Below are 24,459 nucleotides of genomic sequence, written 5' to 3'. Positions count from 1 at the left end.
TTTAATTTTCATCTCAATATATCTTTCCCAAGGGCTTCTCCCCTGGAAAAGAAGGCAAAACAAGAGAAAGAAACAAAAACTGGATCTGGGAATAATCAGTTAATCAGATATGGGTAGAGGCAAGATTGAGATCAAGAGAATAGAGAACTCGAGCAACAGGCAAGTTACTTACTCGAAAAGAAGAAATGGTCTCATCAAGAAGGCTAAGGAGATCAGCGTTCTTTGTGATGCTCAAGTGTCTGTCATCATCTTCGCTAACTCTGGCAAGATTCATGAGTTTTGCAGCCCTTCTACCACGTACGTTTTCGAATTATATTTACATTGAAGATGTTCTCAGCAATATTGAGCTGAATTAATAAATCCTTTTTGTTTTGTTCTTTTGAGAATCAAGATTGGTGGACATGTTGGATCAGTACCATAAGCTGTCTGGGAAGAGGCTCTGGGACGCGAAGCATGAGGTGCTTTTCATGTGTTTGTCTCTATTTGAAAATTGAAACCCTAGCTGGTCTTCTTCCTCTTCTTTTTTCTAAGAAAAAAAAAAAAAAAGCTGGTTCTTATTCAGACAATATGGTTTTTGCTGAAAGTAAATCTGTAAGAACACAAAGGATGACTTCCCTGTCAAGATCTGTAAACAGTTTTATATGTAAGTAGTTTATTTTCTATCTCAATCTCTAGATCTATCCCTAACCCTAATTTCCCTTTTTCTCTCCAATCCAAGTGTTTTAATTTACTCCTTTTCCATGTTAAGAATGCTCAGTTGTTCCATCTATGGACAGATCTGGTAAAAATATGTTTACCTCTTTCTTTCCTTTGGCAGCAAAAATTTATGACAAAAAGATCAACGAGTTTCACTTCAGTTTCTTAGCAGAGATTTAGAGAGATTTGAACATACATATATATATATATATATATGTATGTACCTCGGGGCTGTTATCAGTCCCTTCATACACTTCAAAAAAAAATTACTAATAAATAAAGGACTTCCAAAAATGCCTCTTACTTGGACTGTGGGTTCAATCAAACATCTATATGGTCAAAACTAATTGTAGATCTGCATATTTTGCCTTCTTTGGGTATGAGTAACATATATATATATATATGTATATGTATATGTACATATATATTATCTCATCCATTTTTAATAATTTCGAAAAATACAGCATTTGGAGAATGAGATCAGCGGAGTGAAGAAGGAGAATGATCTCATGCAGATTGAACTCAGGTCACATGTATATATATGTGTGTATGTATATATGTGATTATTAATTATTGATGATTTTATTATGTAAAATTTTCTGAAACTTATTAGGCACCTGAAAGGAGAGGATATCTCCACACTGACTTACAAAGATCTCATGGTGTTGGAGGAAGCCCTTGAAAATGGGGTTTCAGCTCTCAAAGCCAAACAGGTACCCATTGAAATAATTCATCACCATATGCATACATTCTTGCCAAATTACTATGCATCCTAACTTTCTGCTTTTTTATTTTCGAACAGATGGAGTTCGTGCGGATGATGAGGAAGCATGTAAGAATTTCACTTCTCTAAAACATATATATATATATATATATATATGTAGAAGCAGCTGATTAATGAAGATTATATCATTTGATAATGATTTCAGAATGAAATGGTGGAGGAGGAGAATCAGAACCTCCAATTCAAGCTGGTACGGTTTTAACTTTCAGACATGAATTTGATGAATCGATTTCATGATTCTTACCTGATGCATTAATTAACAGAAGCAACTGCATCTGGAAACCATGGACGATAATGTGATGGGGACAAGCACCCATCCCCACCATCAGGGCGTGTATGATCATCACCATGGAGCTGCTGCTGCTACTGCTGGGGATTACGAAGCCCAGATGCATCATCCTTTTGCATTTCGTGTCCAGCCAATGCAGCCTAACTTGCAGGAGCGATTCTGATATATAATTATATATATATATACATAAATCTGAATGCAGATAATGGGAAGTTATCTTTGATCTAATTAGTTAGCTTCCATTATATATATTTGAGGAAGACTGACCAAATGCTTCAAATTAAGCTTCAGACCAGTTAGTGTTTGTCTGTCTGGAAATGTTCGACTAGATCGAAACAAGTTTGGTTGTTCTATCATTTCAGTTTAGTACAATTATCTATCAATTAATGTATTGTCGAATGTGGGCCGTAGCAAATACATTTGATGTCCATCAGATCGGCCCAAAGGTTCTCTTTTTTGAGGGGTTGCTCTGCTATTACACAAAACTACATGGATTCAATGAGGAAAAAAAAGATCACTTTTTTGAATTTATTTTTGTGTTCTATATAAATGAAAAAAATAAAAAGATGGGTATATAAAAAAGCAGTCTTTTTGTTGCACCAAGATTTGGATTGGAGTAAGGTAATATATGAATTAATTAACCAATTAATAAAAGATACGCTTCCATTACATTCCAATTCCATTACAACACTTGCTCACTCTCGTTCTAATTCCAACAAGAAAGATGCAGCAGAAGCCATGGACAGAGTAATACCCTATTCATAATGATTGCCACCACCTGTATGTATCATGTATGTAAACCAGTTCACCAACATTAATGGTGTAGATGAAAGAAATTCGACAATGCTACTAAAACAGAACATTTAAACCAACATAGGTATCCCCGAGAGCATGCTATGCTGCCTGTTATTGCTCACAAACTTCCCAGTTTCAAGAGCTGCTTCTACTTGTATAGTTATTACTATGCTCTAAGTTTTAGTGCTTCTTTCCCCGTATACCCAGAGTCACCTCCCAAAATTGTTCGTGCTAGTGCCCTAAAACCCCAATCTCGCAGTCAACCACTGACAAACAACATCCATCTCTTCAGGAATTGTGTAATGACCAAGCCTGCGCGCAGGAAAAGGAATTATCGACTCGTGGGTTATTTGAGAAATAGCACAGCTGTTTGAAGTTTTGGTGTATCATCATACCTGTTATATGACCTAAATGTAAGATTTTGAAATCCAGCAGAACTCAGCACTCGCGCAGACTTTTCTCCATGCTCATGGCCGACCACATCGTCCTCTGTAATACATACATAAGTAACAATTTTCAAAACTATGAGAATTTTCCTGTAAGACGAAATGCCTTCAGACACCAACAAAGCTAATGAGTGTATAGTAAGCCATCCATCCACCTTTAATTGAGTTATTTAATTTGTCTTTAAAGTGTAGTGAGAGTTGAGAAATTTTCGACTTAGCTTAACCATTGAAATTACTAAGACATACCAGAGCCATGACAGAGCAAAATGGGCAATGATCTTGCACGTCGCCCAGCCTCGGGTGATCCTTCAACCCGAATCCTTAATGTCCTGGACAACAATTAGCCGGTTAGCACTACAGAACATTCTTATCACAAAGAGCAAACTGAGTGTTCTGCTCGGTAAATGTGTTAGGTGGATGAAAGTATATGAAATGAAACCTGGAACATGGAAGCCAACCGCTAAGACCAACAATGAAGCTCGGGTTAACTGGGTATTGGCTCCGGTGCCCATACTGACCAAAAATGTGGCACATGGCTGAGTAAAGAGCTGTTGCAGCGCCCATGCTAAACCCTCCGATGCCTAATTTGACTGGAAAAATGGCAAAAATGATATTAAAAATTGTGAAGTGATATGCTTGTGCAGATAGGATTTTAAGATGTTTATGAAACCATTACCATTCAGCTAAAAAGAAATGAATCAGATTGATAAGACTACTCTTTTGTGCTTTCAATCTGCATTTTTCTTTTCATTTCTTGAAATATGTCGAGGGTTGTACTCTAACAATATTCTTCTAAAAGTATAGCTTTAAAAAGGAAATGCACAATGCAGCGTAGAAGATACTTACTTCCAGCAGGTTCTGTCGACAAGAGATTTGCAACATGGGCTGCTGAGGCATCCAATCCTTCCACATCATCGGGTGCATCCTCAGAAATATCTTGCACATCAAACCCTGTAATATCGGTGTAAGCTCTGTGCTGCATCTTGATATAGCAGTTGAAAAAAGGAAATGAGTTCTTCAAACAATATTAGGCAGCAATCCACTATCTGTGGTTTGTTGTCTAGTGCTCTTTAGTCACTCTGGAATGGCTTTGAGACGATTAAGAAACTCAAGTAATGCTAAGCTTTGTGAGTAAATGTACAGAGTAAGGGAAATTTTTCTTACAGGCAGTGCAAGGAAATCCACCAAATAGAGACACTGGACGAGTGGGAGCCGTTGGACAAATCCATTTTACCTGCATAATGTTGGTTAAGAACAAGACAGTCGTTATCTACACATCTTACAAACTTTTCAACATTTGTTCTTACATTAAGCAAGTGGTTTTAGAACTAACATTAGGGAGAGGAAGGCCTTCCAATTGTTGCGACCAGCTGCCAAAGCAAAATGAAAGTTAAAAATCACCATCAAATTCAATTAGGATGTGGAATTATGTTCATAAAACAGTTCCATGGCCCATATCTTTTACACATCTACTTGGCATCCACATATGCATAAAACAAAAACCAGGAATAAAGAGATATGTAGATAAATAAATAAATAAATAATAAACCTAGTGTGTTTTTTTAAAATCAATCTGACAACATAGCTGCAGATCTCACATGATTCATGATACGATCTTGATCTTCAAGTTCACAATCTAGATTTCATTTAAATTACAAAACTTTATGGCATGTAATAATCTAATAGTTCTGGGACCACATTATTGAAATAAATCGAGAATGAACTGCTATAAGAGATAGAAAAAGAGTATATATATAGTGCCCAACCTTGTCCTAATTTTTGAGGACAATCAACAACTTCCAGCCTATGATACTTAAAAAATATAAACATATTGAGTACTAGGGTCTTGGAGGCAAAAGAATGGCTAGTGTGTAAGTGGTCCCCCTGTTTTATGTTGTCTAACAAATCGATTAAAAATTTGATGACAAATGAATATGTTGCTCATTATCAATCCACTGTTATCAGGTGCCGATACAAGAATGGAACATGTTAACATCACAGCATTCTTTGCAACCAACTGTTTCCTTTGATGAGTAATCAAGAGGCGGTAAACACAACACAAATATGAGAAATCATATATTGTTTACCTATATAGCAACATATGAAAATAACCAAACTTACTGACAAGTACAAGATATATTTTATGCATTTCAAGACAAATGAAATGAAACTGAACATTCCTTTCATCAAAATATCCCTAAATGACAAAATTAGGATATTATATTATACCTTGAGCCTTTATCACCAAGGCCATGTAGCCAAACTATGGTTGCTAAGTGCCTGGCTTTCGGCCTCACTACATAAGTCCTTCCAAACTCAAATGTAGTTGTGGAGGCTTGTCGACCTTAAACATTTAAAAATAAAGGTTTCAACACACACATTACACCAAAATAAAGAAGATGAAGTATATATAGTAGCTGAAAAAATCATCACATTTTTATTAAGTGATTAACCAAAGGAGGAGAGAAATTAACAGACCCCCAGCAGAGGTATTGAAGCTCATGGCTTAGCTTTGCTTCTGTGGAACACTTAATGCAGGAGAGTTTTAATTCGAGATGATTTAGTAGAAGCTCCTGCAATGAATGAATCAAAAGTCATATTGGTTCGACTATTTATACCAACTTCAGAGGGCGAAAATGGAATATGAAGAACTTTACACAGGTTTTCCTGTACAATTCCTAAAACAGCATAGCAAATGATAAGGAAACCCTTGAAAAGGAACCGTGGAGAAAGACAAAAAGGAAAGAAGAACAAGTCAAATTACAGAAAAGCTACAACCTTTATGACCACAAAGAATCCACACAGATCAAGAAACACAAATTCGCGAACAACCCATGAGCCAGCTGGGAAGAACTCCCTTGATTATGCAATGTACATTGTCAAAGAATCGATACGAGTGGACCAAATGGGGAAGAAAACAGGAGAAGCGATTGCCACCGTTCAACCCTATAATACTCTTTCTTGAAAACAAAAAATAAAAAATAAAACAAAAAGTTTCAACCAAGTTCACTAGTCAGGTTAAAAATCCCAAAAGAAAACATAGGAATCTTCCAGCAAAAAACCCCAGAATTTCAAAAGTTCACTTCATGGGTAATCAAGAACGAAGATCTAGTTAAAGAAACAGAAGAAACGGCCATAATTTATCTGTAAAGTGGGGTTTAAGGTTTCGCAGCAACCTAAAGTTGGCTCAGGAGTTCGACCTCCACCTCTCCACTCTGCTGTCCGTCCCCCCTTGGTTGGTTGGTTTGCCTACAGGCAAAATATATATACACACACACGTCATAATCAGTGGATTACTGCTGAATTAGAATGCTTAAACATACGCTAATGTCTTAAATTGGATTAAAATTTGTTGGCATAGTGTAATTATTCATTGTTCTCACCAATCTCCTGCAAACAGAAAACCAAGAAAAAGAGGGTTCAAGAAAACCAAGGATGATTTATATATACATACGTGTTCTAGATCTGTGACTCTGAATATTCTGAAGAATATATTATTATATAAATATGGAGAGAGGATCCTCAGCCCAGCTCCTCACCCCATAAATGCTACATATTTCTCAACTTGTCATCAGAATATCATTAATGGGGGATCACAATATTTTCCTCTTACTTTAGTGTCAGCACATTTTTGTCAAAAGTAGTATTCCTTCGACTTCCGTATGTCTTTTCAAAATTTAAGATTACATATTCCGATCAAAAAAAAAAATTAAGATTACATATGGTTGGTTGAAGTTGGAGGAGAAGAATAATAAGCTCAACTTAAACTGCAGTGCTTATATCTCGAGTTTAGATAGCAATGAGATTTATTTGTTTTGAGCATAGATTCCTCCAAAGATTTATGCACCTAGGTTGAAGAAATTCATTTAGCATTTTGTTTGTTTCGTTGTAAAGTGTTTACAGTCAATAATACCTCTGATCTGTTAATTTTTAAATGAAATTGATTATTTAATAAAAATCCAAGACAATCATTCACTGATGTAAAAACACAAGGCGTAAATTAAGTAATCAATCCAGCTACACTTTTTCGAATTTACATAGAAAGGCATCTTCTCTTCTGTACCTTAAATTTCAACATCTGATAAATAGACAGCTGTAAATGCCTATCTCCTCGTATTATTATTATTATTATTATATCTGCCACTGCCATTGAAGTTAAACAATCGATTTTCATTGTGCACATGAAGCTATAAACACTTGAGAGAATTCTTGCAAATTGATCTAATTAATTGTGTGCATGAACAGACAGAGCGTATGGAGGGGCACTATGCATAAATAGATCTACAAAAAGGTATCTCTCCCACTGCATACATATGTTTGTGTATTCAAATAACATATGACAAAAAATATACTTGAACACAAACCCTGAGCATTTGCAGCCAACCATTTCATCATCCACTGGAAACGGTGTCTCAAATAGTAGATTAAGTTCGAAAGTATTTTCTTACTCCCATCAGAATGTTGATCAATGAACACAGGCTTGCTTTACTCATCCCCTCTGATTCCCTTCCAGAGTATAATCTGTTCATCTTTGAATAACAGAGGAATACAAGGAACTATGTCCTGCACAATAACAAAAATATGAAATCAAATTCAATTTAATTGAAGATATATAAATTTAGACAAGATCAGAAACAGAATCAAGAAACTCAAAAAGGCTAAAATTAGGTAGGGGGATTCACAAGTACTCTTAATTTGACGCCGATCTTCTTGCAGTCGTTCGTGCCCACATGAGCACAGTCCAACCGAACTACATCTTCACTTCTGAATGCCGTTCTCACTTTCTCAACGACGTTTACATACACACCGTTCCTAGCTGCAGAAATCATAAATAGGCTGCAAGATCAGGCAATGGATATAACCCAAAAACTATAGATAACTAATTCGGACAGATAGATAGTTACTGAGTTTCATCAGGGGAGTCGAATTAAGCCCTCTGTTCCTCAATTCCTTAGCTTCCTCATATGTCAGGCCATCGGGAACATTCTTCACGAGCTTCGGGTAAATTGGCGCAAGAGGCTTCCATAACATTGTCGGAATATGCGGCCGTGCATTAGGATCGTAGTTACGGCCCCGGTACAACAGGAGGATGTTTATTTGGCGATGGATGATCTTCCCCCCAGACTTGTCCTACAAACACACTGCAACCTCATTAGCTAACAAATTGATACTGCAGATGTTGTTAGAAAATTCCGAGCTGTTCTGGTTCGTCTTAGAACCTCGAGATGGAAACAAACGTTGTCCATGTCGATCGTTGGCACCCCCAGAACCTTTATCCGTACTGCCTCTGCTCTTTTCCAGTGGTTATGGATGTCTTCAAGCGCGTTGTGTGTAACTCCTCCCCTTCCTAGGATGATCAAATGTTGTTTACAGAAAGATCAGACAATGCACAGAAATTAGAAGTACCAGAAACTGAAATTTACCCAAATTGATTTGGCGTGAGCAATCGCTGTGGCGATACTTCTCCACGAGCGCGGCGACCTCGTCGTCGGAAAGTGGCTCCCCCAAAACCCTAGCTCGCTCCGCCGCGAATTTCTCCAAATCTGTCTTCTGCTTGGCCGGAGCTCTAACCCCAGTCCACTTCCGATCGAGCCGGCCCGGGCCGAAGGGGGAGAATCGCTGGGGCTCGCGGAATCCGATGGGGTTCACGCCAGGGCTGTTCTCCGAGTAAGAGTACATAAAATCAAACGGCAAATCGGACTTCGCCGGTAAGTGCTTAGCCGTATTGAGATTAGTTCCATCGGAAACTTTGGCAGTCTTACCGGAACTGGTTTTCAGTTTGTTTTTCTGATTTCGGGTTTTCAATTGGGTGGGAGAAAAGGGGGGGTCGTGAATGTCGTCTTCTGGTTCGGCGGCAGGCGAACGGCGGCTTAGAAGACGTGAGAAAACCCTAGACGATGCGGGTAAATGAGGAAGAGATCTGACATAGCAAGATCGAAGACGATGCCATGGAAAGAGCTTCGGCATCGGGGATGCTATACGAAATTATTAATTGGCTGCGCAGGAATCTTGCAGTGAAATAAGGTCTACCTTTTCAGGAGGCGATTTTCTTCCTAGCGTTGGGTTTCCGCCTGGGCTTTCTTCTTCGTTGAGAATCCGGCGATGACGGCCAAGCTATATTGCACTTTTGGTTGCCCTAATTTTATCTATAAAATGAAAATGCATTATTTTGGGGGGAAAGTTACCATTGCAAGTCTATTGAAGCCATTGTTACTACAAATTCCATTCAAGAATTATTTTTTTCTGGGTTTGTTCCAAGAATGCAACAGACAGGAAAGCCAAATCCAAATCATTCTTGAAGATCTTCAATTAATTGATAACTGGCGTTTCTGAAGGGAATCAAGATCACACAATCAAACTCTATCAACCATACTCTGTTATATTCGAACTACATACATGGCAGCTTACAAGCAGCTGAACCAAACAAAACGACAATTCAAGAACACTTATATATTGTATGTATATATAATCAGTAAAAACTAAGTTGAAGGATCATCTTCATGGGGAGTGGCGACCACAACGAGGTTCTGTTTTCTTCCGACAGCAATCCCTTCAGCCTCAGTCATGTCCAGATCACAAGGCTTCACTCCATCGGGAAGTTCCCAGTCGAAGTGATACAGAAGCTGAGCCAAAGGCAGCTCGACGGCAGCCAACCCGAAGTTCATCCCGGGGCAGATCCTCCTGCCCGACCCAAACGGCAGATACTCAAAATGACCTCCGAAGAAATCAATGGAGCTATCCTCAAACCTCTCAGGCATAAAGGTCTCAGGAGCCACCCAGTAGTTAGGGTCCCTCCCCAACCCCCAACTGTTGATCAAAACTTTGGCATTCACCGGAATGGTGTAGCCATTGACCTCACATTCTTCTCTGCACGCCCGTGGGACCATAGGGACTGCAGGGTGCATCCTTAGGGTTTCTTTGATCACCAATTTTAGGTATTTCAAATCCCTAATTTCAGCCTCATCGATCGTCTCCTTCCCCTTGAAAGCTTTCCTCACCTCAGCTTGCAGCTTTGCTAGAACCCTGGGGTTCTTCATCAATTCCGCCATAGCCCAATCCAGCGTCGTGGAGGAAGTTTCTGTTCCCGCAGAGAACATGTCCTGCAAGAAAACGACAAAAATCATTACAAATTGGAGTCCATTACAACGCCAGTGGGATCTAATTTGCTAACAATGCTTACAAAGATGACAGCTTTGATGTTGTCTTGGGTAATTGGGAACTTAAAATCTCCACTTCTCTGCAATCTCAGCAAGACATCAACGAGATCTTCATTGCTGAATTCTCCATTTCCCATGGCCTGATCCTGATTCTGTTTATGCTCATCGATCAGGCTGTCCAGAATGGAATCCATTTTCCTACGCATCTTCAAAAGCTTAAATCTGTTCCAGTTAAGGATTGCGAGCATCTTAACTGATGGAAACAGGTCAGCCATGTCAAACCCTCCTGCCATTACCACAGCTTCCTTAATATATCCGATCAATGTCTCCCTGTCCTTCAACATCTTCCCGAACGCAGCCCGGCATGTTACAGCACTGGTAAACATGAAAGTCTTCTCTGTCAGGTTGATTGTCTTGCCTGAATTCGATCGAACCCATCCGATTAGCCGGGAAGCCTCGTCCTTCCTAATGTTCTCGAATGATCGAACGTTTTTGACACTCAGTAATTCAAGAATGCAAATTTTCCGCATCTGTCTCCAGTATTCTCCGTAAGGGCTAAAGGCAATGTCGACGTAGTCGTACCACATGATCTTGCTTGCCAGGCTTTGAGGCCTGCCGGCGCAGGCCGGACACACGGTTTTCAGCACCTCTTTCGCCATCTCCGGCGAGGAAACAACGATGGTGGAGACCTGGCCGAGTTTCAGGTGCATCAATGGGCCGTACTTCTTGGCCAAGTCCCGGAAAGCGTGGTGTGGAAGAGAACTGATAATGTGGTGCAAATGGCCGACCACCGGCAGCCTCCATGGCTCCGGCGGCAATATTTTCGGCGGCCCCACTGTTTGGGATTTGGATTTTGGGTTTGATTTCCTGTTCCATTCCTTTGTAGCCAAGAAGATGAAGAGGATGAGGAGAATGAAGTTTGGGAGATAATCCATTTTGATTTCGAATTCGATTTCAAGACACTGGATGATTAACGTTTATGGAATTGGTGGAATTCTTTGCTCGTAGGTTTCGATATTTATAGTGCATGAGTTTGAATATTAAACTATGTGATGTGATGTGATGATGTTTCTCACACAATTTCTTATCCCTGACAGGTGTGTGTGTTCTTGAATTTCGATATTTGAATAATTAATGATTGTTTTTTCGGTGGATTGAAATTCCAATTCTTGACTAACATCCTATTTTCCTTCAAATTTCTTCCTCGTGCTTTGGTCTTTCGACGTCTCAAGGAAGTTAAGAAAATAATTCATTAGAACGTGAAAATATAGACAGTTAGCAAGCAAGATTTGAGGCTTAGGAGAGTATTTTATTTGAATTTTTGTTACATGAGATCTATGAACTGTGTGTCTTCCATATGAAAAATAATACTTTCTTCGTACGCCTGTAAGAGCTTCATTTAGTGTGATTATATTTAACATTAAAAATATAGTCTCGGTGTGATAACATTATTATTATTATTATTATTATTATTATTAACTAACTGATTATTGAATGAAGGTTTCTTGCTAAGTAAAAATTCTTTCATTAAACATACTTGTAATTGAGCCCAAGTCAACAGGGGAGACCTACCTACGTAAGTAAGTAAGCAAAAGTCTTCCCATTAATTATTCTCCACCAAACAATTAATCATATACTTACATGAAATCAGTAATTTATACATACATGTTTGAGAGTTGAAACTTATACACAAGTTTACATTCAAAGTCCAAGTCTTTAACCCTATTAAATGATCTCATCTGTCTTATTTACTTTTTACATCCATTCAAAACAAAACTTGAAGAAGAAGAAGAAGATTTTCGAGTCTGGTCATTCTCCATTTTCCACTGCAAATACTAGTAATTATTTATTTATTACTAGTAAATAACTAATGCATGTAGTATTTCAATACAAATAATACACTGACCAACTAATTCACATTCTGAATTGATGATTTCCTCTGTGATCAAGAAACTGAATGTCTCCTAATTCTTGAAGACGACGACCCTGATGCTGAGGACTTCATTACACAACTTGGGCTCCTCGACACTTGGATCTCCATCTCCATTCCCATTTCCGAGCTCCTCGTCCCGCCATTTTCGAGCCCCTTTCCTGTAATCCACAGCCTGTCAAATATCCTCCTCGACCGCAATGGCAATGGCAACGGCAACAGCTGCCCACCTTTGCTACCCTCTTCCTTCTCATTTATCATCACTTGTCCCCTAAGAGACTTGGATTTTTCCATCAATGGCAATGGCAGCTTCAACTTTTCTTCATTGTTATGATGACCACTTGCCATGGCTGCTTCTCTTCCTGCTGCTGCTGTCGTCGACCTCACCTGCTCGAAAAACAGGACTTGAACGACAGTGCGTAGAGGCAACAATTCGTTCTGCGCCACGTGCATCGTCATGTCAGTCGTGAATTTCTTGACATCCATAAGTCCGCACAATCGCTTCCTCTCGGATTTTGCTAAACTTGGATGCTCCTGCGATTCCAAGTTTTGTCAGTCTTATTACATCAACAAAACATTCAGTATGTGATTTTTCATTGCAAGAAGAGCTAGCTAATGCACCTTCAAATAAACATCAATGGCAGCATACAGCCTGTCGTGAACAGGTCTCGCCGAATCAGGAATCCCTCGCGCCAATTTTATAAAGCTCGACACCGAGAGATTAGGATCATGACTAATGGCTGCAAGATAGCCATCCACAACTTTCGCAATCTTCTGCAAGTTTGCACACTTGGAATCAATTCGACTACCCCTGTTTTCATCCAAAATCCGCTGGACAAGATCGACGTCATAAACTGTAGTCCGAGGATGCCTCGCAGGGATCAAAAGATCGCTCGAGGAAGCCTCGTCCAATTTCAAAGCGACCATTTTTATTACACCATCCTTCAACGAATCATCGGCTTCGACTAGGACGGCGACTCTGAGTAACTTTAGCAAGAAGCTGCAAGAACATTCGACGCCCTTGTCTGAAGGCAGCAAGAACACTATAGTTTCAAGCAAGTATTTGGTTCTAAAGATGGAATCTTCAGACACCATTGATTCGAGAATTGTCTTCGGCGGCAACCATCTTGCGGCGTAAGCCTTTAATGCCTCCCCGATCACACCTCCATCCATTAAACCTTTCGATTTTAAGGCTACCATAACTCTCTTGTACAGATCAACCTCCAATTCACAGATATCTTCGATCCACCAATCCTTTGGGACAGAATCTGTTTTTACAGGAAGCACTGTTCCTGTCTGAACTACATGGTTCGATTTCCTGTTGCAGGTATAGGACCAAGTGACGGCGGATGGATGGACTAGTGTTTTGGATGCAATGGAATCTATGCACGTTTCGACGATCTTCAGATTCTCAGACCATGTAAGAAAGGGCTTGGCAGTCTGCAGAACAATGATGGAATCTTTCCAGCTTCGAAGAATGCTGGAGTTGAGAAAGATGTCGATTTTTAGAATCAGGTTTCCTCTGTCGACTTCCTCTGTCATCTCAAGATACTCTGCGGCGCAGCGCACAGACACGACATTGTAGGGATTGAGAGTTACCGTTACACCGTAACAGAATTTGGCGCAGATTTCAAATGCTTTAGGACCGCCGGGGAAATCGGGTAACAGAATTTCGTTTGCAGGTGTTCCATTGTCGACTTCTGGCACAATTAGGGTTTGCATCCTGTTGCTCTTGGACAAGAGGGGAAACTGCAAAAGGAAAATCTAATTCCAATCAAACAAGAAATCATCCTTAATTGAGTTTTTAATTCAATGAATCTTACCTTGTGGAGATAGAATTTCACGTCTCCTACAATTACGATAAAATCAGTAGGCAAATCGGAAGACACATATCTGCAAACAGTTCAACAACAATCATCAAATGGATCGAACAGTAGTAGTTCTAAAAATGTCATTTGTTGAGTTAGTGTAAGAAATCAAAAAGTTGTGACTGAAAACTGACCTCACACAGCTGCCTTCAGCTTGGAAGGTATCGGGCTTTGATCCTAACTTCATGAACTTCATCTTTCAACTTCAAGAAAGATATATATCGAAATTACACTGGCAAGAATCGAATAAAACAGGATATATTAATCGAACAAAACCAGAAACTGCAGTCAGGTAAAACAGGATATATTAAGAGCAGCAGTACAAGCACAAGAAAACAAAACCTTAAATCCACAGCCCCCAGCAGGATCAGGATATAGAATTTTTCCTGGGACGTCGAGCCAAGCAGGGAAACGAATTTGCTGATCATCGCATGGCATGAGATCATATGCGCGATGAAAATGCATGGATGTGATGTCATTAATGGTGACAGATTATAGCCCCAACAACCAAACCTTACCTTTACTTCCAGCCGCCTTTGTGTGATATAAAAAAACTTGTCGTCCTCCTCCTTCTGTCCTGATTGGCACTGCAAAAGATCTCGAATCTCAAAAGATCCCACCTTTTCTGAACACACTGAGGAGCTTGTCGCTCTCTGCCTTTTTCCTGAATCCCTGCAGAAGAGTGATGAGGAAACAGAACACTGTATTACAGTATGTATCCATATATATATGTATATATCCATCCTCCTATCCCTATCCCTAGCCCTAGCCCTAGCGTAGCGCATTCGTGTGTGGGCGTAGTAGGGCTGGCTATGGCGTGGCTGAATCGTACGGCTGACAGGGACAGAGTGGAGAAACTCTGTAATCGTCCTTTATTATGACGTTGTTAATGCACGCCAAATTTAATTGACCGTTTTGCCCCTCCCTGTAGTCTACTCTATTCTCTCAAAATGAATAATAAATAATATTATTATTCCAATAATCACTCCTAAGTCCACAAATCATTAATTAGTGTAATTGACAAACAGTAACGTACTCCCTCTCTCCAAAAACACCCTGCAATATTTCATTTCGACATGTCTCAAACACTCTGTAATATTTTTAAAATAAAAAATAATTAATTATACTTAATTTTTATCTAACATTATCCAAATAAAAAAATAAAATATATATTTCTCTCTCCATCACATCACTTAAAATTTATGCGAACAAAATCAAATGTTGCACCTTATTTGGAATGGAGGAAGTATTATTTAGGACATGCAAGCACCCGTCGATTTGTATGTATGCTTATTGATGGATAGGTACGTGACCATATTTGGTAGGGGACCTGATGAAATTGCCTCATTTGGTACACATAATTAAGTCCAATTCATTGGTGTTTGGGACCATCCAATCCAATCTAAAAGAAAAATAAATAAATTACATGAAGATGATGGATGGATACAATCATACAACAACTCAATTAATTAATGAATTTAGATATAGCAAATATAAGTTGGTCGGTCAATGGTCATGAACTCCATCACTTCATTGCAAGTTAATACATCCCATATATTTATGAGTTATTACAAATCCCTTAATTATATTAAATCATATAACTTAAATTGAATATAATCAATAACAAAATATTGCATAATGAGTAAATAATAAAATTCAAAAAATAAATATACCAAAAATAATTTTACATTTCTATTCTTCCTATATTAATAATAATTTATTCGTTATTAATATTAATATTATTTTAATAAAAAAATATACTAATTTTAATTATAAATATATTTTTCGAAAATACACACAGTTCTCTACTCTAAACTGCTAGAGCCGCCGGCCCTAGTATCCATCCTTTTCCTCTTCCTCAGAGGCCCATTTATTAACAGATACGGCCCAGTTTAATTAAAGCAGTCCAGCCCAATTTTTTATTTTGATTAAATCCCTAGGAGTAATCAATATTGTTTAATTTCATACATATGCTTGCAATATTGTCCCTAGTCCTTAGTTTACATAACTTATTGAATAAGAAAAAATGGTATTTATTAGACATATGATATGCTTTCCCGTTATGTAGTGTAACATAAAAGCAAATGATTTAGAGTGTAAATTAGAAATAAACCCAAATATGAAAATCAGCACCTAAATTAACTCCTATAATTTAGTTGTAACAAATATATTTATTTACTAGTCCTTGCGTCGGTGAATGCGTCTGAGTGAATCTCGTTCTTTATTATTTTGAGAAATAATAATAATAATAATAATATCTTCAATTTTGGAAGGGGAGTGGGGCGAAGGAACTGAACCGACAAGCTTGAGATTCACACAAGAACAGAGCCCCATTCCCAGTTCCCATCCATTTCTTCTCTGCGGATCTGGGGATTGCACTGCTCTGCTTCTCCTTCTGCTTCGGTCCGCCATGGGAGGGGCAGCTGTTCGATCCAATACATTATGTGCAGTTATCTTCTCCTTCACCTGCATTTTGCTCTTTGCTCGAGGTGCACTCGGCTTCTACCTTCCCGGCGTCGCCCCGCAGGACTTCCAAAAGGTTCAATATTTCTGTTCCTCAGTATTTCTCGGTTAATTTGTTTTTAATTTTGCTTCTATTAGAGATAGGATTTATAGGACGACGACTGGTGCAAGGAATTTTGGTGATGTTCGCAGATCTGATCTTGTGGGTTTATGTTTGGCACAGTTACTGCTTGTGAGCGTGGTTTTTAGGAAAATGGCATTTGTCTGATTTAGGTTTCGATTAATTGATTGGATTCAGATTTAGTTCAGCGATAGGTTTTTGGCAGCGTCGAATTGATAACGTGGAGCTGCTGTGGTCTGCTCTATTTTGCGTTTGTGCATTCGAATGGTTCCTTCGTAATGCTTTGTGTGGGTTGCGGATCTTGTTGATTGATTTCTTCTGCAATTTTGAATAGCTGATTTGCAGTAGACGCTAATGAATCTTTTCAATTAACATATAATCCGTACGTAATACAATGAATCCAGGGAGATGAACTGAACGTGAAGGTGAACAAATTGACTTCCATAAAAACTCAGCTTCCTTACTCGTACTATTCACTTCCATTCTGTCGCCCGAAGAAGATCGTCGACAGCAGAGAAAATCTTGGAGAAGTTCTGCGTGGGGATCGCATTGAGAACTCTCCATATGTGGTCTGTACAATATTTCAATTTCAAGGTTGCAATATGTTTTCATATAGTTCTGGCAAGTCTCTTGATCATTGACATGTTTCTTGCTTCAGTTCAAAATGAGGGAGCCACAGATGTGCAATGTTGTTTGTCACATGACCCTCGATGCCAAAACTGCAAAAGAATTCAAGAGCAAAATCGAGGACGATTATCGAGTTAATATGTAAGTTAGTCCTTTCAGAAAATGCATCCATTTCCATTTCATAAGCATCTCTTTCTTACCATCCCTCTCCTTGTTGTGTTTTGCAGGATTCTGGATAATCTCCCCTTGGTCGTTCCAATTCCGAGATCGGAGCCTGAAAGCCGCCCGATTTACCAACTCGGATATCACGTCGGGTTGAAAGGCCGATATGCAGGCGTAAGTTAACTGAATGACATGAAATTGTTCCATTAGTTCACTCTCCGAATCCTCTTTCACTGTAGACAAATTTGTATTGGTTGCAGAGCAAGGACGAAAAGTATTTTCTGCACAACCACTTGAGCTTCGTCGTCAAGTATCACCTGGATGACCTCACTGATTCTGCAAGGATCGTTGGTTTTGAAGTGACACCACATAGGTTGGTTGGTTGGTTCTTTCAAGATACAAATGATCATTCGAAAACCACGGTGTTATTTGCTTGCTTTACTGTTCTTCAATGTGTTGTGTTGCAGTGTCAAGCATGAATTCCAAGGAAAATGGACTGACAATACGCCGTTAACTACTTGCGATCCGAAGACGAAGCGCGTAGTCTCTTCTTCAACACCCCCTCAAGAGGTTGATGAGAAACAGGAAATAGTATTCACCTACGATGTCGAATTCCAGGTATTATTATTTGATCGCCGCCTGCTTATTCGTCTTGATGTCGTAAATTTGTGGCCATGGGATTGATCTAGACGACGTTTGGGTGTATTGCAGGAGAGTCAAGTGAAATGGGCTTCGAGATGGGACACTTATCTTCTCATGACCGACGATCAAATCCATTGGTTCTCCATAGTAAATTCTCTGATGATCGTCCTCTTCCTCTCCGGCATGGTCGCCATGATCATGCTACGAACCCTTTACCGCGACATCTCAAAGTACAATGAGCTCGAGACACAGGAAGAAGCCCAGGAGGAAACCGGCTGGAAATTGGTCCACGGAGACGTGTTCCGGCCCCCAATCCGAGCAGATCTCCTCTGCATCCATGTCGGCACCGGCGTGCAGTTCTTGGGCATGATCCTCGTCACAATGGCATTCGCCGTGCTCGGATTCCTCTCCCCTTCCAACCGCGGCGGCCTCATGACAGCAATGCTGTTCCTCTGGGTTTTCATGGGGATCTTCGCCGGCTACACTTCGTCGCGGCTCTATAAAATGTTCAAAGGATCTGAATGGAAGACGATCGCCCTCAGGACAGCCTTCCTTTTCCCATCCGTCGTCTTCGCCATCTTCTTCGTCCTCAATGCCCTCATTTGGCGCCAGAAATCCTCCGGCGCAGTTCCGTTTGGGACAATGTTCGCTCTGGTCTTCCTATGGTTTGGGATCTCAGTGCCGCTCGTCTTCCTCGGCAGCTACACCGGATTCCGAAAACCGGCGATCGAACATCCTGTGAAGACGAACAAAATCCCTCGGCAGATCCCGGAGCAGCCATGGTACATGAACCCTACCTTCTCCATCCTGATCGGAGGCATTCTCCCGTTCGGAGCAGTGTTCATCGAGCTCTTCTTCATCCTGACGTCAATCTGGCTGAACCAGTTCTACTACCTGTTCGGATTCCTGTTCATCGTCTTCGTCATCCTCCTCATCACCTGCGCGGAGATCTCCATTGTGCTATGCTACTTCCAGCTTTGCAGTGAAGACTATCTATGGTGGTGGAGATCGTTCCTGACGTCGGGATCGTCGGCGCTGTACCTGTTCCTCTACGCAGGGTTCTATTTCTTCACGAAGCTCGACATCACCAAGGTCGTATCCAGCGCGCTCTACTTCGGGTACATGTTCGTCGCCTCCTACGCCTTCTTCCTCATCACAGGTACCATCGGATTCTACGCCTGCTTCATCTTCACCAGGTTAATATACTCCTCTGTCAAAATCGATTGATTGTTTGATTGAATTGGATTTGTTGGGTTGTTTGGTTTTGAGTTTTCGCTCTTTCCATCCATTTGTTGTATGTTTTAATATACGGACAGACACAACTGTGTAGCTTTTGTTTTGCATTGTAATGCTAAGAGATGAAGTACTGCAATATATATATATAATGAAAATGGCAATTTTTTCTTTTCTATTTAATTAATTATTACAAGTGCAGGGGAAGCTGATCAGCTAACTATTTCATATATGTTGCTTCACTATTTTCTTGGCTTGGTGTCCTGAGGATCGGCTACGCCGGCGGAGACACGAGCCACGTCGCCGGCGGTGGCTTCGGGCTTTTTCTTGGTGTACAAAGTGAAGTACCACAGACCGCCGACAATGGCAACGCCAGCGAGGGTCATTGTGTAGAGATTGTAGGGTAGATTCCGGCGCTGGTGGAGGATTTCGCCCGGGTTGTGACCCGGCGGCCGCTTGGAAGCCTCCACGCCGGCTCGCCGCACCTCCTCGGAGCTCATTTTGTGCGTGTCTGCGTTCTTTCGCCAACCTTCTTCGCCGCTCGCCATTTTTCAGTGAGCCGAAAGCCGGCGGTGAGCAATTTAAACACTGCGGGGGTTTTCCACGTGTCGTGTTGGCCGGTGATGACGTGTCTTTGCTTTTGCAACGTGTCGATTCTACATGCCTTGCGCTGTGCTCTCCCTTCTTATTTTTGGATTATCTAAGAAAACGTTAAGCAAATCAAGAACCGGTGCGGCCCATTCTAATCCGGTAGTAAATGCTGGAAAGTTACCGTTGATAATCTCCCCCCCTGTAACGGCTAGTTACTTTCAACCTTCCTCCTTATAAATCCATATTCCCAAACTTCTCTCCCATCTCTCTCTCATTCATTTATCGGCAGTGGAGAAATGGCAGTAGTTTCTTCAACTCGTTCAGCTGTCCTGCTGCTACTCGTTCTAATTTTCTTAAGCTTAGCGGAAGGTAGAAACCACTTAATCGAGTGGAAGATTCCCTCCTCGGAATCCGAATCCCTGAATCAGTGGGCCTCCAGAACTCGCTTCCGCGTCGGAGATACCTTAGAGTGGAGATACGACGCCTCAAAAGATTCGGTGCTGCAAGTGTCGAAGAGAGACTACGTGACCTGCACCACGTCGAGCCCCCTCATAACCTACAACGACGGCAACAACACCACGGCGAGGCTGGAGCAATCGGGTCCGCACTATTACATCAGCGGCGCCGTGGGCCACTGCCAGATGGGCCAGAAACTGATCGTCGTCGTCATGTCGGAGCACCATCGCCGGACTGGCGGAGCTTCTCCCGCCCCCGCGCCTTCCCCGGCGGACCGGAGTGAAGCCGGGCCATCAATTGCAGAGGCGCCTGCCAGCGGAGCCTGGAGTTTCCCCGGCTGCCGGAAGTTCTTGACGCTAGAATCGGCGCTTGTTCTGTGTTTGCTGCAACTTGTAATGTGAAAAAAAAAAAAAACTGCCGATTGATTAATATTATTAATTCATTCTTTCATTTCATCTCTTGTTCGAAATTACTATTTTTGATGTCCTAATCACCAAAGTTCGAAACTGTAATTGAATCATATGACCTGTACAAACATTTATGGTACAAGAAACAGAATCCCAAAGTCTTTACATGAATGAAACATCCGAACAGTCATGCCGAGGACATGCCTGATTCTGAGAGCTTCTTAAGTTGCACCAGTATCATAGTCATGTTGTCGCAGCCCTCGCCTCCAGCTGTGGATGGTGCCAGGCATCTGTCAAACACTTTTTCACAGACTGCCGAAAGCTTGCTTTCCTGCAAGATCATGATTCATTCAAGTCCTCAGATTGCAAAAAATGAAGAGAAGAATGCCACAGGAACTTACAGATTTCAGCTGCTCGATTATAAAATCTACTAGTTGCTGGCTTGACATGCAATCCCTGGGAAGAGACAACAAAAGCTACTACTTGTTTAATTTATCGATGATTCAATATATTAGCAATTAAGAAGAGTTCATATAACTTGCCAAATGCCATCACAAGCAAGCACAATAAATTCGTCGTCGTCATGAAGTTCAACCTGGATCATGAATAAACTAGACAAATTAGCAATGCTACTACAAACAAATATGCACGGCGCTCGCGAGGAAAATGCATACAATATTAACATCTGGATTGGCTGTAATAATTTGTTTTTCGGCTGGTAAGAACTTGTTCTGCTTGAATTCCATATCACCTGCTTGAATTAAACCCTGCAGCTACTTAGCTTGCTGGATTTGTTTACAAAGTCAATCAACTTTTGAATTCTAAATTCGAGCAAAATGGAAGGTACGTACCTATGGCTCTTGAAAGATTTAGACTTCCGTTGACACGGCCGACATGGATAAAACCTCCAGCTTTCAAAATTCTCTCTCTCTCAACCTCAAGATCAGGCTTGTGGTCTCTTGAAAGGTTGTATGCCTAAAATTGAAGTTCACAAGCAGAAATCTAAATGATGAACAAACCAAACATGCGAAATAGGAGCAGGTGGTTGTATTGTTACTCGGCCATTTCTGGAAACTACACAGCGAGAATCGCCAGCATTTGCAACAACGAGCTGGTTGTCCCTAATGATGGCAACACAAGCAGTTGAACCAGAAGTCGGGCCAGAAAAATCAGAATGTGGACCCTGTAACAGATTTTTAACACAAGTACAATCGTTTTCTTGATTAGATTAGATTTACAATATGCCTGAAAATTGAGCAAAAAAGCGAAAAAGGTGTGCAATGAAAGAATCTAAGCATTGGTACCTCCTCAAATGGCCAATCATCGACTAGTTCATTTCTGTTTCCACCTCTTGGAGACCATATGAGACCCTCTATCATGCCCGAAAACTTATTTATTGCATCCCCTAGAACAGCCAATTCCCTCCACCCTTTCTGTCCTCTCATCATCTCATCCATCCTGCAAGTGATCAAAGTATTCAGCCGATATGCTTCCAGTTTAACTATTTCTTGGTATCTGAATTCAGTTTAATTGTAATCCTGCCATTGATCCAACTTCACTCCAATGTCGAAGAAAAAAAAAAAGTACTTTCATCTACACATCAATCTGCAGGTGACCTGAGAAACGCCTTGTGCACTGAAGTTCCAATATCGCCAGCCAAATACGCCTCATGCTTGCGGACTTGGTGATGAAGGTACTTGGCACAGAATTTCGAAACTGCCTTACCTGCAATGATATATATCAAAGCATTGGCAATACTCGAGAGGTACTTGTGATCATTATCTTCAGGTTACAACATCTAATGGAGTATATCCTTTGCTGGGAATAATAAATCAAATTGACAGCAATAGAAAGCTTTGTAGTACTTAACATTTAAGAGATCATACCTCCATGGCCATCATAAACTCCAAAGAATGATGTCGAAGAATCCAAAAAAGGAATTGCTGCATGCTGTAGAAAGAGAATTACATCAAATTAATGATGGAGCATTTTACCTCACAAACTAGTGATAAATTAAAACAAGAAATCAGTTTAAGTCTTCACTTATAATTCATTTTGCTGCAGAGATTACAAATTTGGCAGAATACTTACAGCATCTTCCATCGTAGCACGCCATCCTTGCATAGAAGACAGACCAAACCTAAGCCTATTGTTCTCACCATCATCGGAAAATTTCTCTGTTTTTGGTGAACTCAAATATATACCCATCACAGCTGACATCAAGATCAGATAGGTGTTATAAACATACGAACTTCTAAAGAAATTAATTCTAGAGATCTATTGGAATAAACGCAATAAGGCAACTTAATCGTCATGCTATAGTATTAGTATTGTCCTTCAACTTCTTTAAAATTCCAAAACCAAGTCAAAATACAATCAGACTTGCAAGTTCAATTGTGGTCATCAAACAAAACCCCAGAATGATATTGACACCGATCTTATTACTCAAGTACCCTTAAACAATATCGAAACTCAAAACAATTTAAAATTCCATGGATAAAAGGCAAAAAAGCTTTACCTAGAATTAGGAATTTACTGAATATACTAATGAACTTAGAACCTTAAAGTAACCTAACAAAAATAAGTCTAAAAAAACACAGAAATCCCAACAAACAAAGATGAGAGCGAGAACAGGATGTGGTGTTGGAGCTTGAAGATAATAACGAGATGTAATCAAGAAATACATAAAAAGATTATCTTGAAAGAAAAGAAGAACGACCTCTGTAAAGTATGAGTCTTCTTGATTACTTTCTGCAGTGAAAGCTCAGCGATGATGATCAGTACCACCAGGAAATTTTCCCGTGAGGATATGTATAAAATACAGCAGAACAATGACAGTGCCACCAAGAAAACAAGCGACAGCAGCAGCAGCATTCATGGCTGAGTGAGAATTTACTCACGCCAGGCCGGATCAATATTTTCTCACCGACAGACGTATTTGCCCTTCTGAACAAAGAATCCTTATGCTGCCTTTGAGGGTACATTTGTAATATCAATCACCGCTCCTCTGGCATCCCGAAAATTGCTCTGGCAATATTAGCCTAAATTTCCACTCAATAATAGTATACAAGTAAATTATAAATAATCATAATAATTTAGGGTCAAAGACACCCTTCTCAAGCTGAAATCATAGTTGCAATTAACATCAATTTCCCAATTACCACATTTCGGACCAGTTCAATATAATCCACGTGTCGAGTTGTACACAGACAAATGATAATAAGAAAAAGACTTTTTGCAAAGGAATGTTGCTGTAGTAATGCTAATCCTGTCCATGTCTTATAATTAGGCATAATACTAATAAACTTTCATACAACACACCGTACAATTAGGCATTTATTTTTTTTCAAAAAAAGGAAAATTCTTAAGTAGGCTTCTTCCTGGACATACATACTTCTTTTATGGGCTTCTTGAACCTTTTAACAAAAAATGGATAAGTTTTTTTTATATTTTTAGTCCAAACACCTCCACAAACTTAGAATTTTTGTAAATTTATACTTCCTCGGTCCCGATATTTTGTCCGATTTACTATAGACATTAGAATTTAGGAATGGTATAACTAGTAAATAATTATAAATTAAAATTAAGATAATTAATTAATATAATTAAAATTAAAAAATTTATAAATTAAATTTTTTAAAATAAAATTAAAGTGTATAATTATTATTTTTTTTTTAAAAAAACAAAATAAGTTATATGAACAAAAATAAAAGAAATAGACATCAGAAGTAAGAAGTGAGAGAGAGAGAGAGTATTTTTCACTTCAAAGTTGGACTTTTCAAATTTATAGGG

The 24,459-nt window shown here is 39.8% G+C and overlaps 9 protein-coding genes across 14 annotated transcripts; 3 read left to right on the top strand and 6 right to left on the bottom strand.

Annotated features, from left to right (window-relative positions):
- The first annotated feature begins 7 nt into the window (after positions 1–7).
- LOC127265686 (floral homeotic protein GLOBOSA-like) lies at positions 8–2,221 on the top strand. Its single transcript, XM_051295622.1, has 7 exons — positions 8–297; positions 392–458; positions 1,161–1,222; positions 1,310–1,409; positions 1,499–1,528; positions 1,626–1,670; positions 1,744–2,221. The coding sequence occupies exons 1-7, from the start codon at positions 110–112 to the stop codon at positions 1,930–1,932; spliced, it is 681 nt and encodes a 226-aa protein (XP_051151579.1). The 5' UTR covers positions 8–109; the 3' UTR covers positions 1,933–2,221.
- Positions 2,222–2,380: 159 nt separating this feature from the next.
- LOC127265604 (uncharacterized) lies at positions 2,381–5,582 on the bottom strand. The gene is made up of 9 exons (XM_051295485.1): positions 5,489–5,582; positions 5,240–5,354; positions 4,344–4,380; positions 4,175–4,244; positions 3,857–3,961; positions 3,450–3,600; positions 3,257–3,339; positions 2,960–3,053; positions 2,381–2,876 (listed from the first exon to the last, which is right to left on the bottom strand). Exons 1-9 carry the CDS (start codon positions 5,511–5,513, stop codon positions 2,804–2,806), a joined length of 753 nt encoding a protein of 250 aa, XP_051151442.1. The 5' UTR covers positions 5,514–5,582; the 3' UTR covers positions 2,381–2,803.
- On the bottom strand, positions 5,516–8,977 carry LOC127265603 (CRS2-associated factor 2, mitochondrial). 3 transcript variants are annotated; one of them, XR_007841992.1, is made up of 7 exons: positions 8,434–8,977; positions 8,230–8,357; positions 7,915–8,140; positions 7,699–7,826; positions 7,459–7,573; positions 6,187–6,259; positions 5,516–5,583 (listed from the first exon to the last, which is right to left on the bottom strand). XR_007841992.1 is itself a non-coding variant. In XM_051295483.1 (5 exons), the coding sequence occupies exons 1-5, from the start codon at positions 8,975–8,977 to the stop codon at positions 7,496–7,498; spliced, it is 1,110 nt and encodes a 369-aa protein (XP_051151440.1). In that variant the 3' UTR covers positions 7,199–7,495. The 3 variants fall into 3 exon arrangements, 2 of the variants coding, with proteins under 2 accessions (XP_051151440.1, XP_051151441.1); XM_051295483.1 differs by lacking the exons at positions 5,516–5,583; positions 6,187–6,259 and having other exon boundaries at positions 7,199–7,573; positions 7,693–7,826; XM_051295484.1 differs by lacking the exons at positions 5,516–5,583; positions 6,187–6,259 and having other exon boundaries at positions 7,199–7,573.
- Positions 8,978–9,348: 371 nt separating this feature from the next.
- On the bottom strand, positions 9,349–11,126 carry LOC127265602 (premnaspirodiene oxygenase-like). The gene is made up of 2 exons (XM_051295482.1): positions 10,191–11,126; positions 9,349–10,110 (listed from the first exon to the last, which is right to left on the bottom strand). Exons 1-2 carry the CDS (start codon positions 11,100–11,102, stop codon positions 9,490–9,492), a joined length of 1,533 nt encoding a protein of 510 aa, XP_051151439.1. The 5' UTR covers positions 11,103–11,126; the 3' UTR covers positions 9,349–9,489.
- A 731-nt stretch (positions 11,127–11,857) lies between these two features.
- LOC127265562 (BTB/POZ domain-containing protein NPY1-like) lies at positions 11,858–14,647 on the bottom strand. Of its 3 annotated transcripts, none has more exons than XM_051295410.1 (6): positions 14,484–14,647; positions 14,308–14,385; positions 14,100–14,197; positions 13,921–13,990; positions 12,719–13,846; positions 11,858–12,631 (listed from the first exon to the last, which is right to left on the bottom strand). In XM_051295410.1, the coding sequence occupies exons 3-6, from the start codon at positions 14,159–14,161 to the stop codon at positions 12,113–12,115; spliced, it is 1,779 nt and encodes a 592-aa protein (XP_051151367.1). In that variant the 5' UTR covers positions 14,162–14,197; positions 14,308–14,385; positions 14,484–14,647; the 3' UTR covers positions 11,858–12,112. The 3 variants fall into 3 exon arrangements, with proteins under 3 accessions (XP_051151367.1, XP_051151368.1, XP_051151365.1); XM_051295411.1 differs by having other exon boundaries at positions 14,100–14,168; positions 14,308–14,351; XM_051295408.1 differs by having other exon boundaries at positions 14,308–14,647.
- A 1,573-nt stretch (positions 14,648–16,220) lies between these two features.
- Positions 16,221–19,354, top strand: LOC127265561 (transmembrane 9 superfamily member 9-like). Its single transcript, XM_051295407.1, has 7 exons — positions 16,221–16,504; positions 16,954–17,118; positions 17,208–17,317; positions 17,404–17,512; positions 17,599–17,711; positions 17,806–17,956; positions 18,050–19,354. The coding sequence occupies exons 1-7, from the start codon at positions 16,376–16,378 to the stop codon at positions 19,205–19,207; spliced, it is 1,935 nt and encodes a 644-aa protein (XP_051151364.1). The 5' UTR covers positions 16,221–16,375; the 3' UTR covers positions 19,208–19,354.
- On the bottom strand, positions 19,340–19,868 carry LOC127265566 (uncharacterized). The gene has a single exon (XM_051295416.1). It carries the CDS (start codon positions 19,759–19,761, stop codon positions 19,456–19,458), a length of 306 nt encoding a protein of 101 aa, XP_051151373.1. The 5' UTR covers positions 19,762–19,868; the 3' UTR covers positions 19,340–19,455.
- A 218-nt stretch (positions 19,869–20,086) lies between these two features.
- Positions 20,087–20,710, top strand: LOC127265565 (early nodulin-like protein 1). Its single transcript, XM_051295415.1, has one exon. It carries the CDS (start codon positions 20,101–20,103, stop codon positions 20,659–20,661), a length of 561 nt encoding a protein of 186 aa, XP_051151372.1. The 5' UTR covers positions 20,087–20,100; the 3' UTR covers positions 20,662–20,710.
- LOC127265564 (probable protein phosphatase 2C 60) lies at positions 20,682–23,542 on the bottom strand. Of its 2 annotated transcripts, XM_051295414.1 has the most exons (11): positions 23,387–23,542; positions 22,759–22,880; positions 22,554–22,617; positions 22,284–22,392; positions 21,972–22,125; positions 21,725–21,850; positions 21,519–21,642; positions 21,342–21,418; positions 21,210–21,262; positions 21,069–21,123; positions 20,682–20,998 (listed from the first exon to the last, which is right to left on the bottom strand). In XM_051295414.1, exons 2-11 carry the CDS (start codon positions 22,873–22,875, stop codon positions 20,855–20,857), a joined length of 1,023 nt encoding a protein of 340 aa, XP_051151371.1. In that variant the 5' UTR covers positions 22,876–22,880; positions 23,387–23,542; the 3' UTR covers positions 20,682–20,854. The 2 variants fall into 2 exon arrangements, with proteins under 2 accessions (XP_051151371.1, XP_051151370.1); XM_051295413.1 differs by having other exon boundaries at positions 22,759–23,522.
- Positions 23,543–24,459: the final 917 nt, after the last annotated feature.

This window comes from Andrographis paniculata, unplaced genomic scaffold, assembly GCF_009805555.1.
Source record: "Andrographis paniculata isolate CXL003 unplaced genomic scaffold, ASM980555v1 Contig73END, whole genome shotgun sequence".
NCBI classification, from domain to species: domain Eukaryota; kingdom Viridiplantae; phylum Streptophyta; class Magnoliopsida; order Lamiales; family Acanthaceae; genus Andrographis; species Andrographis paniculata.
Note: the sequence above shows the minus strand (reverse complement) of the source record. Positions and strands in the feature narration are given on the sequence as shown.